This window comes from Natator depressus, chromosome 4 (genome assembly GCF_965152275.1).
Source record: "Natator depressus isolate rNatDep1 chromosome 4, rNatDep2.hap1, whole genome shotgun sequence".
Lineage (NCBI taxonomy): Eukaryota > Metazoa > Chordata > Testudines > Cheloniidae > Natator > Natator depressus.
This window is the reverse complement of record NC_134237.1, coordinates 115,381,647-115,396,498: the sequence shown is the minus strand read 5'-3', so window position 1 is coordinate 115,396,498 and position 14,852 is coordinate 115,381,647. Positions and strand designations below refer to the sequence as shown.

The 14,852-nt window shown below is 42.7% G+C and overlaps 1 protein-coding gene across 2 annotated transcripts in view; it reads right to left on the bottom strand.

The window, feature by feature from the left end:
* STK32B (serine/threonine kinase 32B) overlaps window positions 1-14,852 on the bottom strand; it is a 263,300-nt gene that overhangs the window by 99,844 nt on the left and 148,604 nt on the right. For both annotated transcript variants that reach the window (XM_074951701.1, XM_074951702.1), the window contains one exon: window positions 2,003-2,176. In XM_074951701.1, coding sequence (XP_074807802.1) covers window positions 2,003-2,176 — 174 coding nt within the window. The remainder of the gene's footprint in view (window positions 1-2,002; window positions 2,177-14,852) is intronic.

Sequence of the window (14,852 nt, the reverse complement as noted above, 5' to 3'; positions counted from 1 at the left end):
GAGAATTGAATCAGGCACCACTTCCACATTAGTTCATACTTTCCTGGTCCCTCCATATCAGATCATCAGGAGGGATACGATAACCAGAGTGCTATGGCAAAATTCCAGCTTGCTGATTGACATTTAACAACCATCAGCCAATTAGTATACAGTCATTCACATAATGTATGGTTATTTCAAAATAGCTTTAGAGTAGTTACACAAAGCAGATATTCAGAACCAATCAAGGTGCTGGGAACTGAATACCTATGGAGGGGCAGGAGGTGCACTGTATAGTTTTCCAATAGCTACCGTACAATACGTGTGTACTATGTTTGGCTGAGAAATATTAATTTTGGCAAAACAAGAGATAATATAGCAAAATACAATTCCTATAAAAATGTATTTTACTAACTGTCCACAGGAAAAATTTATTAAAACTCTATAAAGTTCACAGAGAAGCTGAATAGGAATTAGTGTGTTTCTATAAAGTATGGTAGATAAGAACATAAAGAATGGACATTTTCTGTGGAACTTCATCTCAGTTTCAAGCTTGCACACAAAGGAGAAATGCTCAACAATTTCTTCTTCATCAAGGAGCATTCCTTAAGTCATAGAGATAGACTATGCTGAGCTGTACTTTAGAAGCATTCACTGTGAATGCAAAATGTGTGCAAAATTTATAGAAATCTACAAAAAATATTAGCATTATGCAGAAGATGGAAAAGTTCAGAGAATTCCCGCAACATTCATCCAAATGTAACCTGCAAAAAAATCAACAGCTACAAAGCTTATTTCAATTTTGTTTTGTGTGGTTGCCATAATACAGAATAAGCCTTTTACTCCTGCCCGAGCTTAGATTGGAGAAGTATCCTACCAGCTGGAATAGATAGGATATGATTCCGCCCTCTCCATGTTGAGTCAGAACGTCCTTGTAATCAGCTTTCTCATACAACAGCACAAGGGAGTACTAGTGGGTGGACAGGATGACAGGTCTCAATTAATTTGTTTAGAAGAACCTATTTATATTGATTACTGTCAACCCCATTGCATGAACAGTTTCAGTTTGGCCTCTGGAATTCAGATGAAACAATTCTGGTGACGCATGAGGCCAGCTTCTCTTTCCACTTACACTAATGTAAACCAAGAGGAAGCCTACTGAATTCAATAGTATTACACCACTGTAAAACCAATGCAAGTTAGAGCAGAATCAGGCCCAGGATTTTTTTCTTCCACAGTTTGCTATTATTGCCATCACAAGGGAACCCACCTCCATGCTCAAATTAGTTTTAGAATCATTCAGGAAAAATGGAGAGATACCTGATGTGGAGCATGCTTGACAAAGAGGCATCATTAACACTGACTGGTATTGTGACTCTTTAAATAGTTTAAGAGACAGCAAACTAACAAACAGATCATTGCAGCATAGGAAATGCCACAGAGAGGGAAAGAACACAGAGCCTGTAATTTCTGCCACTCTGTTCCTTTCTATATCTTTTATTTTACTCCATGCACATTTTTAGCTGTCTGGAAACTGACAGCTAATTCCCCATCATCAGTCACTGTGATGCTCTGTTTTTTTTCCCTGCTGACAGTTATTCTATTGATTTACAAATGTGTGTGTTCAGGAAAATTGTAAGGGAATTAAGAAAAATTAAAACATGTGGCCTTCAGAGTATTGTGTCTAACATTAAATAAGCATGCATCACAGCTCTTGGATAAGAGGATAAACAAAGGGAGTATGACAAAGAAAGTGGAGTGTGGAAACAACAATATTGCAAGGCTGAGAAGAGGGGATAAACCATCCCAGGGCCAAACTCAACTCCTGTTTACATTTATGCAGCAGGAACTTTGCATCTGTATCCACAGGCAAAATTTAGTTACACAAAACCAACAATGTAATAAATGAGACACATACTGTACAAGTGGAGTAAACAAATCCCAGTGTGGCTAAGTAAAGAAGTCCTCACTTGTGGCATAGTCTACACTTTCTTTCCTAATAGAATGAATGCTATTCACTTACCTGTGAATAATATGGTATCTCTGCAAATAATCCAGTGAAAGTGCCAGTTCACAAATATATAATTTAACAGTTCCTTCCTTAAAATGCACATTCTGTTGTAGGTGGTAACGCAGATCCCCTCCAAGTAACAGATCTACCACCATGAACATGTCTTCTTCATCTTGAAAAGAATACCTGGAAGAAATAATTATGAAAATGAAAAAAAAACCCTGTTATTCAATTCAATTCAATTCAATTCAATTCAATTCAGTGAGTTGTTTTTGGCAAGGCAAGCTATTAAAAAAAACAAAAAACAGCCAGACCCTTCCGTTATCTAACAGAGGTAGATCTGCCCATGGTAGGATTACTGTTTGCTCAAATGCAACAGATTGTTTTCTCCAGTACTACCAATACTAGCCCAACCCTGTGTTCCTTGTGCACCCACACCTCACTCTGACAACAGCAGCTCCCTTGGATGCGTAAGGAAAGCAGAATTGGGCCCATGGACGTCACCTGGCATTTTGATTTTGAGAAACACAGATCACTGCTTTTAACACAGATTTATTGCTGGGCAGTATTTAGAAAACCTTTTGGGATTTATGTATTTTAAAATGAGTATGTATCTTCTGAATTCATAAATTGCCCTGGCAAGTATCAGGAATAAAAATAAGGCCTATAAAAACCATGCTTGGTATTTAGATAAGTGCAGTCATAAGTTGTGAATCATAGACTCATGGGGTTAGAAGGGACTGCGAAGGTCATCTAGTCTAACCCCCTGCCAAGATGCAGGGTTTATTGTGTCTAAAACATACAAGACAGATGGTTATCCAGCCTCCTTTTGAAAACCTCCAGTGAAGAAGCTTCCACAACCTCCCTAGGCAGTCTGTTCCATTGTCTTACTGTTCTTACAGTTAGGAAGGTTTTCCTGAGATTTAATCTAAATCTGCTATGCTGTAGTTTGAACCCATGGCCTCTTGTCCTGCTCTCTATGGCAAAAAGAGAACTTTTCTCCATTTTTATGGCAGCCTTTCAAGTATCTGAGGACCTCTATCATATCCCACTTAATCTCCTCTTTTCCAAACTAAACATACCCAGTTCCTTCAGCCTTTGCTCTTATGACTTGCATTCCATCCCTTTGATCTTCCTTGTCGCTCGCCTCTGGATCCTTCCAGTTTCTTTACATCCTTTCTATACACTGGTGACCAAAATTGGGCACAGTACTCCAACTGAGGCCTAACCAGCACTGAGCAGAGCGGTACTGTCACCTCCTGTGACTTGCATGCTATGCCTCTCTTAATGCAACCTAAAGTTTGCTTTTTTTTGCAACAGCATGACGTTGCTGACTCATGTTGAGGTTGTCATCCACCACAACTCCCAGATCCTTCTCAGCAGTGCTGCCTCCAAGCCAGTTTTCCCACATTCAGTATTTGTGCATTTGGTTTTTCTTCCCTAAGTGTAGCACCTTACATTTGTCTTTGTTGAATTTCATTTTGTTGTCTTTAGACCAGTTTTCCAATTTATCGAGATCCCTCTGAATTTTAGCTCTATCTTCCAAAGTACTGGCAACCCTCCCAGCTTTGCATCATCTGCAAACTTGATCAGTATGCTCTCTATGCCTACATCTAAGTCATTAATACAGATGTTAACAACATTCCCAGAACAGATCCCTGTGGAACCCCACTTGAGATCTCCTTCCAATCCAACATCATTCCATTAATAGTTACTCTTTGTTTGCGGTTGTTTAACCAATTATGTATCCAGTTAACGGTAGTTCTGTTGAGCCCACATTTCTCCAGTTTACTTATCAGAATATCTTTGGGACTGTGTCAAAAGCCTTGCTGAAGTCCAGGTATATTATGTCCACCACATTCCCCATATCTACCAAACCAATTACTCTGTCAAAGAAGGAAATCAAGCTGGTTTGGCATGGTTTGTTCTTGGTAAATCCATGCTGGCTGCTAGAGATTACTCCTTCATCCTCCAGGTATTCGCAAATTGAATGTTTTATACATTGCTCTAGTAGCTTCCCCAGTATCCAAGTCAGGCTGACTGGTCTATAGTTTCCTGGCTCCTCCTTTTCCCCCTTTTAAAGGTGGGCACTATGTTAGCCCTTCTCCAGTCTTCCAGGCCCTCTCCTGTCATCCATGAGTTTGGAAATATTATTGACAGTGGCTCCAATATTTCTTCAGCTAATTCTTTCAGTACCCTTGTGTGAATTGCATCCAACCCTGCTGACTTGAATTCATTCAAATTGGTCAGAAGATCTCTGACATCTCTTTGTGTATCCCAATCTGCATCCCTTCCCCTTTATTGTCTATGGTAAGTTTGCTAATTGTCTGGTCATATCATTTTTTGGGAGAAGACTGAAGCAAAGCAGGCTTTGAGCAGCTCTGCCTTCTATCATCTTCCGTTACCAGCTCACCTTCTCCATTGAGCAGCAGACACACACCATCCTTTATCGTGAGTTCAATCCTTGAGGAGGCCATTTAGGGATCTGGGGCAAAAATTGGAGATTGGTCCTGCTTTGAGCAGGGGGTTGGACTAGATGACCTCCTGAGGTCCCTTCCTACCCTGATAGTCTATGATTCTATCTTTCTTTTTTGTCTGACATATTTGAAGAACCCCTTCCTGTTGTTTCTAACATTTCTTGCCAGCTGTAATTAATTCTTTGCCTTGGCTGTCCTGATTTTGTCCCTACATGCTCACGCTAGTCCCATGATGACAGCTAGTTCCTTGGTGACATGCCCCTCCTTCCATTTCCTGTACGCATCCCTTTTGGTGTTTAGATGGCTTAAAGCTCCTTGTGCAGCCACATTGGCCTCCTGTGGCTCTTCTTATATTTCCTCTGCATCGGAATAGCTTGATGTTGAGCCTCTAGTATTACATCTTTTAGGAACTGCCAGCCCCCTTCGACTCATTTTCTTCCTTATTGGTCTTTCCATGACACCTTGCCTACTATTTCTCTGAGTCAGTTGAAATCTGCCTTTCTGAAGTCCAGAATCTGCATCCACAAGTATTACCTTGCAGGATTGGTACCTTTTATCATGTAGGTTATATTCCCCACTCTGTGTATATATCCAGCTCCCATTAAGACATATCTACCCCATATCTTGTATTATGGCCCTGAATTCACACAGCAGAGAAAATAAAACTGGGATTACACTGCCCACCATTACATATGTTCTCCATATATAATGACATTTTATAAAGTGTTAAATTCTCCATGGTCACTGACTGATTTCTGATTAACCCTTTCCAAGAAGTGCTTGTGGAAAACTCCAAGGGCCAAATTCTAGTCCGTCTTAAGCACTGTAGATCCAAAGGTTAGCCAGCTAACCCATATAATGTGGTTATTACCTGGACAAAGGGTAATTTCCATGGATTTCTACTTACCATGCCATTGCTATATTTTTTTTCCATCAGAAAACACTGTCAGGAACTCACTGGTTTTAATTTCTGAACAGTGTATTTCTACAAGATGCTGTTTTTTCTCTTCCAAATGGTACAATGATGAATGGCTTATTTATTTTTTGATATAAAATAAGTCTGCTTAGATTTGTCTCTGATGGAGCTACACCAGTTTACGCCACCTGAGGATCTGACCCACTGACTACTAAACAACCATAGTAATATGTCTTTGACACATATTGTGTGGTGTGCAATTGTGCATGCTCTCTATGGGACATCTTCAGTACTACACTATGTTGTCCTCTAATTTCTAAGAGTCCCTAAAAATATGTTACATCTAGAAAATCTGTAGCAAAAATATGAGGCAGGAAAGTCTTTATTCGATTATTTTAATCAAACAGCTTTATACAGTCTCACTTCTATTCCCAGACTCATGCTTTGTGAAATGAGGTACTGCTTAGGGGTTGTCACATATTTAAACTCTTTCCATTCTTTTAGAGCATGATCTTCTGTTGCACTTCTGTGCATCTCCCAAAAGTTTGGTTAACATTTCAATTTTTACATCTCTCTGCATCTGTCATGACTGGAAGTAGAGAGCTTAAACAGGCAGCAGAGCAAGCTGTTGCTCCAGCCTTTGAGGTAGTGTAACAGGCTATACACAACCTACCTCTTGAAGATCCGAGTAAGGTCTCCTCACACAACCCATCCTCACCAGAGGTCAGATTCTCATCTCACCTACATTGATGTAAATCTGGTGGTAACTCCACCAACATCAACGGAATTACTCTAGATTTACGCCACTGTAGCTGAGGTCTGAGCTGAACGGATCCATGGCCCTGAGGAAGACTTGTCAGCTCACCTGAAATGTCTGAATCTGTGAACATGCTGGAAGTGGAACAGACACCACAGACTGAATCACGGGATACAGAGAGCAGCCATTCTCATTGGCACTATGTCTCACCTTAAGGGTTTGTGCACAGGCAGAGTCATATTGCACAGAGATACTGGAAAATCATGGATGTGTGTTTTGTGTTTCATATATAACACCTGCCAACATGCTGTGTCATAGTATCATCATGTCAGGAATTAGGGCCCGCAGCAGAGCTAATCACCGGGCAGTCTCATCAGGATAGCTGGCCTTCAGCAGGCTGCCTGATTGGCCACACCCCCGATTGGCTGCAGGGGTCAGCAGGCTGTCTCTTCAGCTAGCAGCACCAGCAGCTCACTGGCTTCGCAATGCTCATGCCCACCACTGTGCCTGCTCCTATGTTATCTTGTTTCTCCTGCTCCTGCCTTGCCTCTGCCTGCCTCTGCCTTGAACCCCTCCTTGCCTGATACTCCGCTTGCTCCAGTTCCTGACTTTCGATTTGATCCTTGGCTTTGGCTCCTGACAACTGACTCCAGCTAGATTCTTGGCTCTGGTATCCAGTTCCTGCCCTCCAGTTGACCCTTGGGTCCTGCTTCTAACCACTGACTCTGGTTCTGACCCTAGTCCTCGGGGTCTGATGCCTGCTCCAACCACTAGGCCTGACACCTACTTCAACTGCTAGGCTAGACTGCCCTCCTCCTGATCGGCTAGCAGATTGAGAAGCCCTTGAAATTACGGCCAGGAGTCCTCGGCGCTAGCATGGACCCTACTAAGGCCCCAGCAGGACTGGTGGACACCATTCAAAACCTTCAGGTGCGAATAACACAGAAGGCAGCCCTGCAGGCACAGGTTGCTGGCTCCTCCTATTCCACCCTTCCCAGAGCCAAAGATTTCGCGGCCCAACAAATTTAATGGAGACTGGGACAAGTTTCAGGGTTCCTGAACCAATGTCGGCTCCTGTACCTACTATGCCCTCAATCATTCCCCATGGATCAGGCCTGCGTGGGACTCATCTTAAGTTTGTTGACTGGAGAGGCCTTGGCCAGGGCTTCCCCCTTCCTTTCCTGGAACAGTCCAGCCTCATCTTGCAACAATTAGAGGAATTCATTCAAGCCATGTCCACTATCTTTGATGACCCCCAACCATGTGCAGACCTTTAGGCCTTATGGCATGGAGGCCGACTCATTGGCAAGTATGCTGTTGAGTTTTGCTGTTTGGCTTCCAACACTAGGTGGAATGAGGGGGCACAATACCACCATTTCCGCCTGGGGTTAAATGAGGATATAAAGGATGAGCTTGCACAGGCGGAGCCTCTGTCCAGTTGGAACAATCTGATTGAGAGAATCAGTGTTATGAGCATACCTTGATTTTCTTGAGGCTGCCATTCATTCTGCCCACGACAACCCAAATGTGCAGGTCTGCCCTAGCATCAGAGCTCGTGCAAGCCAGCCAGGTTCATCCACACCTCTCCAACTTGGAGAAGCACTGACACCAGGAGTTAGGCTTCTGCTTATATTGTGGGGAACTTAGCCATCTTGCCTTGATGTGTACAGTGAAGACTTGGGTGGAACCAGAGCTGGGAAATGCCAGGTCCCCAGCCCTTGGGAGTGGGTCCAGGCCGAGCTGGTTTTCTCCTCTCACGGATTTGCTGCAAAAGGGAGCCTGGTTTTCCTGGTCCCGGAAGCACAGGCTGCCTTTGATAATTTGAAACAGAAATTCATGAAAGCTCCCACCTTGATCCACCCAGACCCTGCCACACTATTTACAGTGGAGGTAGATGTTTCAAATTTTGTGGTAGGGGCAGTACTTTTCCAACCCACTGCTCCTGCTGATCAGCTTCACTTGTGCACCTTTTATTCGTGAAAACTCACTCCTGCTGAGATGAATTATGACATCCTGGACAAGGAACTGATGGCCATCAAAGCAGTCTTTGAAGAATGGTCCCCTCTTCTGCAGGGTGCTAGGTTCCCAGTCCAAGTTCTGACATAACATAAAACTTGCAATATCTAAAAATGGCCAAGTAATTGAACCAGCGGCAGGCACTCTGTTCCCTCTTCTTTGCATGATTTGAGCTTGTGGTCACCTACTGGCCAGGGACTAGGAACTGGAAGTACTGATGTACTGTCATGAAAGCGTGAATACTACAAACCTGGTGAGGAGATTATGTCCACAATTCTCAAACATCATTTCTGGTACCACAGCCTCCATCTGCTTTCAGTTATCTAGCAATCCCCTTGTCATCCAAACCTGTCAGGCCTTAGACCATCATCAAGACCAGTCCTCTATATTCTTCACCTTCCAGGACAAGATCCTACACAATGAGGGACACATCTATGTTCCTGAAAGGGCCACTTGGCTTCAAGTCCTACAGTTCTGCCACAACACTTCTCAGGCCACTTCAGCTATTCCAAGACCCATGACCTGGTTTCCCTGAACTTTAGGTGACCTGTCACAAGCACCTCTGTTGCATCCTATGTAGATTCCTGTGAGCTGTGTGGCTGTGACCGAGACCCCCTGTTCAAGACTGCTGGGTCTCCTCCAGCCCATACCCAATCCACTTCAGCCTTGGGTCATCATTTTCATGGACTTTATCATGGAATTACCACACTTGCAAGGCCACACAACCGTTCTAGCGGTGGTTGGCCACTTAACCAAGATGGCACATTTTGTTCTACATTGAGTGCTTTCCTCTGCCTATTTGTGAGCAACATCTTTTACCTCCATGGCTTGCCTACAAATGTGGTATCTGACTGGGTATCCCACTTCTACGCCATTTGAGTATCGAGGTCCTGAACTCAAGAGCCTATCATCCTAGCTCCAATGGGCAAGCAGAGTGGGTCAGTGTGGTCCTGGAACAGTACCTATATTGCTTCCTAAATTACCATCAAGATGATTGGCTGTACCCTGATCGTTCATGCTGAGTTTGCTTAAAACAATGCCCATAGGCCTCTACCAAGCAGACTCTCTTCTTTGCTAACTATGGTTTCCATCTTTGTGCTCATCCAGAGATGCCCTTGGAATCATCGCTGCCTGCTGTTACTGAATTCATGGACCACATCCAGCAGGTGAACCAAGAACTCCAGAGGCAGTTAGAAGATACCAAGGTATCCTACAAATGATATGCTGACTGGTCCTACCAGCCAACACCTGGCTTCTGGGTAGGGAATAAGCTGTGGTTGTCTACCTAGAATCTGTGGTGGACTGACCCCTCTGTGAAGCCTGACTTCAAGTATCTGGGGTCTTTCCAGATTACAAAACAGATTAACCTGGTTGAATTTAAGTTACAGCTACCAGATTCCCTCAAGATTCACCCAGTCTTCCACATCCCTCTTCCAAAATCATTAGTCAAGGATCCCTTCCCACGCTGTACTACTCCTCTCTGCCACCTATAACCATTCGGAGCCAAGAAGAATATGTGCATCGGCAGATTCTAGATTCTTGTTGGGTCCAAGGAAAATTACAATATCTAATTGACTTGAATGGGTTGGGCCCTGACATGGGAACCTACAGAACACACCCATGTGTTCCTTTCAGCATGCTTACACTGAGAAACCTGGTCCTGAGGCCCTAGACATACTTCTCAGGGAAAGGGGGAGGTACTATCAGGAGTCATGCCTGGAGCAGAGCTAATATCCTCCTTGTAAAACTGGCCGACAGCAAGCTGATTAATTGGCCATGCTGCCTGATTGGCTGCAGGGGCCAGCAGGCTGGTTCTTAAGCCAGGAGCATCAGAAGCTTGCGGGCTTCTCAATGCTCCTGCTCACCACTGTGCCTGCTCCTGTGTTACCTTGTTCCTCCTTCTCCTGCCTTACCTTATTCCTCCTTCTCCTGCTTTGGCAGCTTTCCCGTTTGCTCCAGTTCCTGACCTCCAGTTTGACACTTGGGTCCAGCTTCTGACTACTGACTCTGACCCACTCCAACCACTAGGTTAGACCACATTCGTCCTGGTTGGCTGAAACATCATTAGCCATGACTATAGACATTTTTCCTGCATAGTCACTACTTGACTGAGACCTGAGTGTCTGGCACCTCTCTCAGCGCCTGAGTGATAGGGTTCTGGTAACAGTTGTTCTGACCTTGTGCAGTACGACAGCACTGCCTGAGACTTTTTAGAGCAGAATGTATGAGGTCAGCATGGATGAGAGATGTGTACCTATCACATGAAGGAACAACTGAGCATTCCTACCAGTCGAAGGCCTCTTACCCTAGCAACCCATGCCACTCCCCATCAGCAGCTGCTTAAGCTACCTACCTTTGTGTTAAGAAACAAGAAGTAGGAGTTCCTCCAACTGTACCAAGTAGCTGGAGTATTATAAGACCAACCTATCTGCCAAAGTTCTAAATAGAACTCTATGTAGCAACTCCTAAACTCCGATGGATTTTCTTTTGAGGGTGAAAATGTCTTTCCTCCCCTGACACTTTCCCTTCTACAAACCAAGTATCCTTTTTAAAACAAATGAAGTATTCCCTTTTAACTCCTTTCCATTTGACATTTCATGTTACTAATGATTTTGATTTATTGTTGTTAGAATTGGAGTTGACAGGAAATGAAATACCAGTCACCTGAAAAACAAATCTTTGAGAAAAAGTTATGCAGGTTTGGGAGAAGGGGGAAGGGCACTTGGCAAATCAGCCAAGTGGAGATTAGCTTTTTTGCGTTAGCACTGTAATTTTACTTCAGAAAACTTCTTATCTGCTCAATGGCAAATGACATATCAAAAAATGCTGATTGATTCTGAAGTAAATCAGAGGCTGGTTTTGACTTTTATGTTTACCAGGTAGCTGGGAATTACCTTTCTGTATGAATTACAGGCTTGTGCTAATACTGACTGCTACATTACTGAGGGATTGTAAAACCACATTTTAATCTACACAGAAATGAAAGCGTAAATGGCTTATAGCTGATTGCTTTGTCTGGGTTCAAAAATCACACAAAAAAGGAAATGGTAGCATAAAGCTGTTATAGAAAATAATTCTAATTACAGAACTATGTTCTGCTTGCTTGAAGAAAAGTTTTAATGCATTATAATCAGCTTTCTCTGAATTAAAATAAAGTATAATGCCTTTAGCAACAATGAATTGGTTTCACTTTTGGGGTATTTTCAGACTGGATGATAAATCATGTCTTGAGCAAACCCATAGAAACCAAACTAAACAAAACATTAGCAACGGAGAATTGGTTTAATGGTTTGGCATTTTTCAGACTGGAAGATAAATCAGATGTTGAGCAAAATCACAGAAACAAAACTAAACACTTTATAAATTAGTTAATATCTGATTTCAGATTTGAATACACATATTATTGCACATTAGGGTAAAGACTCCAAGTTATTCTGACTCATTTATATTCCATATTCTTTGTGTTAACCCCAAATAATTTTTAGTTTTAAGTCCCACCAGCTGAGGAACCCACCAGACTCCTGGTTTCGCTTTATTTATTTCCTGGGAAAGGTGGGGAACTCCATTAAGATGGAGTTAAGGTTGAGAATATGTATTAGTCATTGAAGGATAAAAACCATTTCAGGGATGCTGTAATTTTCCCCAAACCAAGCATTATAAACCCAGGTAATTCAGTCAAGGTTGCCCTCAAAGAAATCCAAATGTGTTAAGGAAAGAAGTGCACAGTTCAGGCACCCAAACAATCTTAATTCTGCCTTGCCATGACACCATACAAAAATATATAATTATGATTAAGGCATAATACTGTGTGTGGTCCCCAATTAAATTAAACTAAATCTTAAAAATACATCAATTTTTTTCATAGTTTTTCTCCTCCAGGCTTCACTGCAGGACAGAAATATTTTTAGGAGCAACCTTAAATTGTTTTTGTTTTTTATTTTAGTTGCTGAGGACAGATTCACTGGTACCCCAGAGCAACACAAAGCAGACAGAGAGCACCAGCCAGTTAAACTGGGATTACAGTTACTTTGCATCACTAGTGTAATGCAAAGCAGCGAATTGTACTGGTGCACTTGGCCCTTCATTTGCAATTGAGTTTATTAGTTTACAGGGCTGTATTAGTGAGAACCAACCCAATGTCTATCATAAAATCATAGGACCGGAAGGGACCTCGATAAGTCATCTAGTCCAGTCCTCTGCACTCATGGCAGGACAAAATATTATCTAGCCCATCCCTGACAGGTGTTTGTCTAATCTGCTCTTAAAAACCTCCAGAGATGGAGATTCCACAACCTCCCTAAGCACCTCCCAGTGCTTAACCCTGACAGGAAGTTTTTCCTAATGTCCAACCTAAACCGCCATTATTGCAATTTAAGCCCATTGCTTCTTGTCTTATCCTCAGAGGTTAAAAACAATTTGTCTCCCTCCTCCTGTAACAACCTTTTATGTACTCAAAAACTGTTATCATGTCCTCTCTCAGTCTTCTCTTCTCCAGACTAAACAAACCAATTTTTTTCAATCTTTGCTCACAGGTCATGTTTTCTAGACCTTTAATCTATGTGTCTTAAGGACTCCCCATATGTTCCTGTTTCAGTTCCTCTGGCAGTGCTACTTCAATGCACAGCAAAGAAAACAATGCCATGGGGAGCCTTTCGAAGACTGATGCACAAAGTAATGTGTAGCCATGGAACCTTTTGGCCTTGTCCACCTTACAAAAAAGGTATATTTTTAACCTGCATTAAACTAATCCATGTTATCAACCTAAAGAGGACAAGGCCATAGTAGTTTTAACCTGTGTTAGCAGGTCAAAGTAAAGCCCAAGTTCCCACCCCATCAAAGAGAAATCCAAGTGAGTGTCCTGGAAAACACTGGTCTTGAGTTGACGGAGTTAAAAGTTATTGAAAATTACATATGGTTCGTGCATTGCATTGACATGTCTTGCTAAGATCATAAACTGTGCAGTGAAGGAAGGCCACGCTGCATATATGTCGGGCTAATTCGGATGCATGCTGACCATTATACTATGGATGTGCAGGGGTGAGACATGGGCTCCTCCTCACATCTTCTACAGAGCTCTAAAGGTTTGCAGAGACAAGCAAGAGAAGCACGGGGGTGGGAAGAGGATCCTAGGAAATACTAAATTAAGAGATGAATAAAGTTATTCAGTTAAGTGCACAAAAATCAGGAAATAGAAAAAATTATGTTGCATATCAAGCCTCAACTCTGCCCCCTTGTTTGTATGTATTACAATTAAGTTTTTAATTATATCGCCACATACTCAAATAATACAAGTGTACAATCATTCAGGCTACCACTTAGATTATAAACTGTTTTGGGCAGAGACCACCTTTTTGTTCTGTGTTTGTACAGCACCTAGTGTAATGGGATCCTGGTCCACGACTGGGGCTCCTAGGTGCTATGGTAATACAAATAATAAACAACAGTAATATATTTCCTAATGCATATATGCCAGACAAGCAGGGCCTGAATATTCACTGCCTTTCAACTTGTGTGCTGATTTACAACTGTGCAAAGTGGGTATTACACCCTATCAGGTCAGAATAACAGCATTTTACCCTCAGTTTACGAAGTGGAAATAACTGTACAAGATACAAGACAGAGGGTCAGATTCCAGGGGTAGGCGGAACACAGTGAACAATACCTATGCAACATATGCCACAGAATAAAGTAGAACATAGAGCAATAAATTTATTTTGCTGGCATACACAGGACACCAAATTTTTCAAGTAAATTAGCTTCATACTTAACTGCCTTATCCTCCACACTGCACCTTAGGAAGGCTGGGGCTGGTAATTGAAAAGAAAATGTACAGGACATGGAGACTGACAAAATTATTAAAATACATGTGTGTCACGGGGATGATCCTTTAAGGAGATGCAGCTGCCCAGTCTACCTGTGACAGGCTCTGCTGAAGAGAATGATCCAGTCAAGGTCCACCTGGTTATAACCGTCTTCCAGCTACATACCAGAAGGAATGCTCTGTGTAAGCTTGAAAACCTGTTTCTCTCACCAGCAGAAGTTGGCCCAATAACAGATATTAGCCCACACACCTTGTCTCTTCCAGCTACTTAGGCAGTTAAAGTAAGGAACACTTGGGCCTAATGAAAGGCTTAGGAGAGCTCTGTTGGGGAGGCTCCTGAGGAGAAGCTCTGGGGGAAGGTGAGTTCCCAGGGAGACTGAACTCGGCAGAAGGTGGTGCCCCTAAGGCAGGGAGAGTCAGGATTACAGGGCTCTCCAGGCAGAGAGGTCTGGGAGAGACCCTGAACAAGCAGGTGGAAAACTGCAGAGCTCAGTAGAGAGCAGAGAAGCCTGAGAACTTAAACAGGAGGCGCTGTTGTTGGAACCCAGGGACTTTTGAATTCTGTCTGGGCTCTGAAGTAAGGGCCTTTAATAATTTTCCAATTGCTCCTTTCAGAAGTCTTTATTAAAGGGAGACACACTGCTGTCAAGGAAAGTAGAATGTTTGGCTTTTCTGTGACCGGGCTGTTAAAGTGACCTCATTGTTACCTCATTGAGGGGGAAACTGAGGCAGTGTAAAGCAGAGCCAGACTCAGCTGCAAGATGGTGTTCAGGAAGTCATGGGTGTCTCTTTTACAATATGGTGAAGAGCAGGTACTACAGTATATATAAAGTCTCAGATAATAAAGGTTCATAGATTCCAAGGCCAGAAGGGAC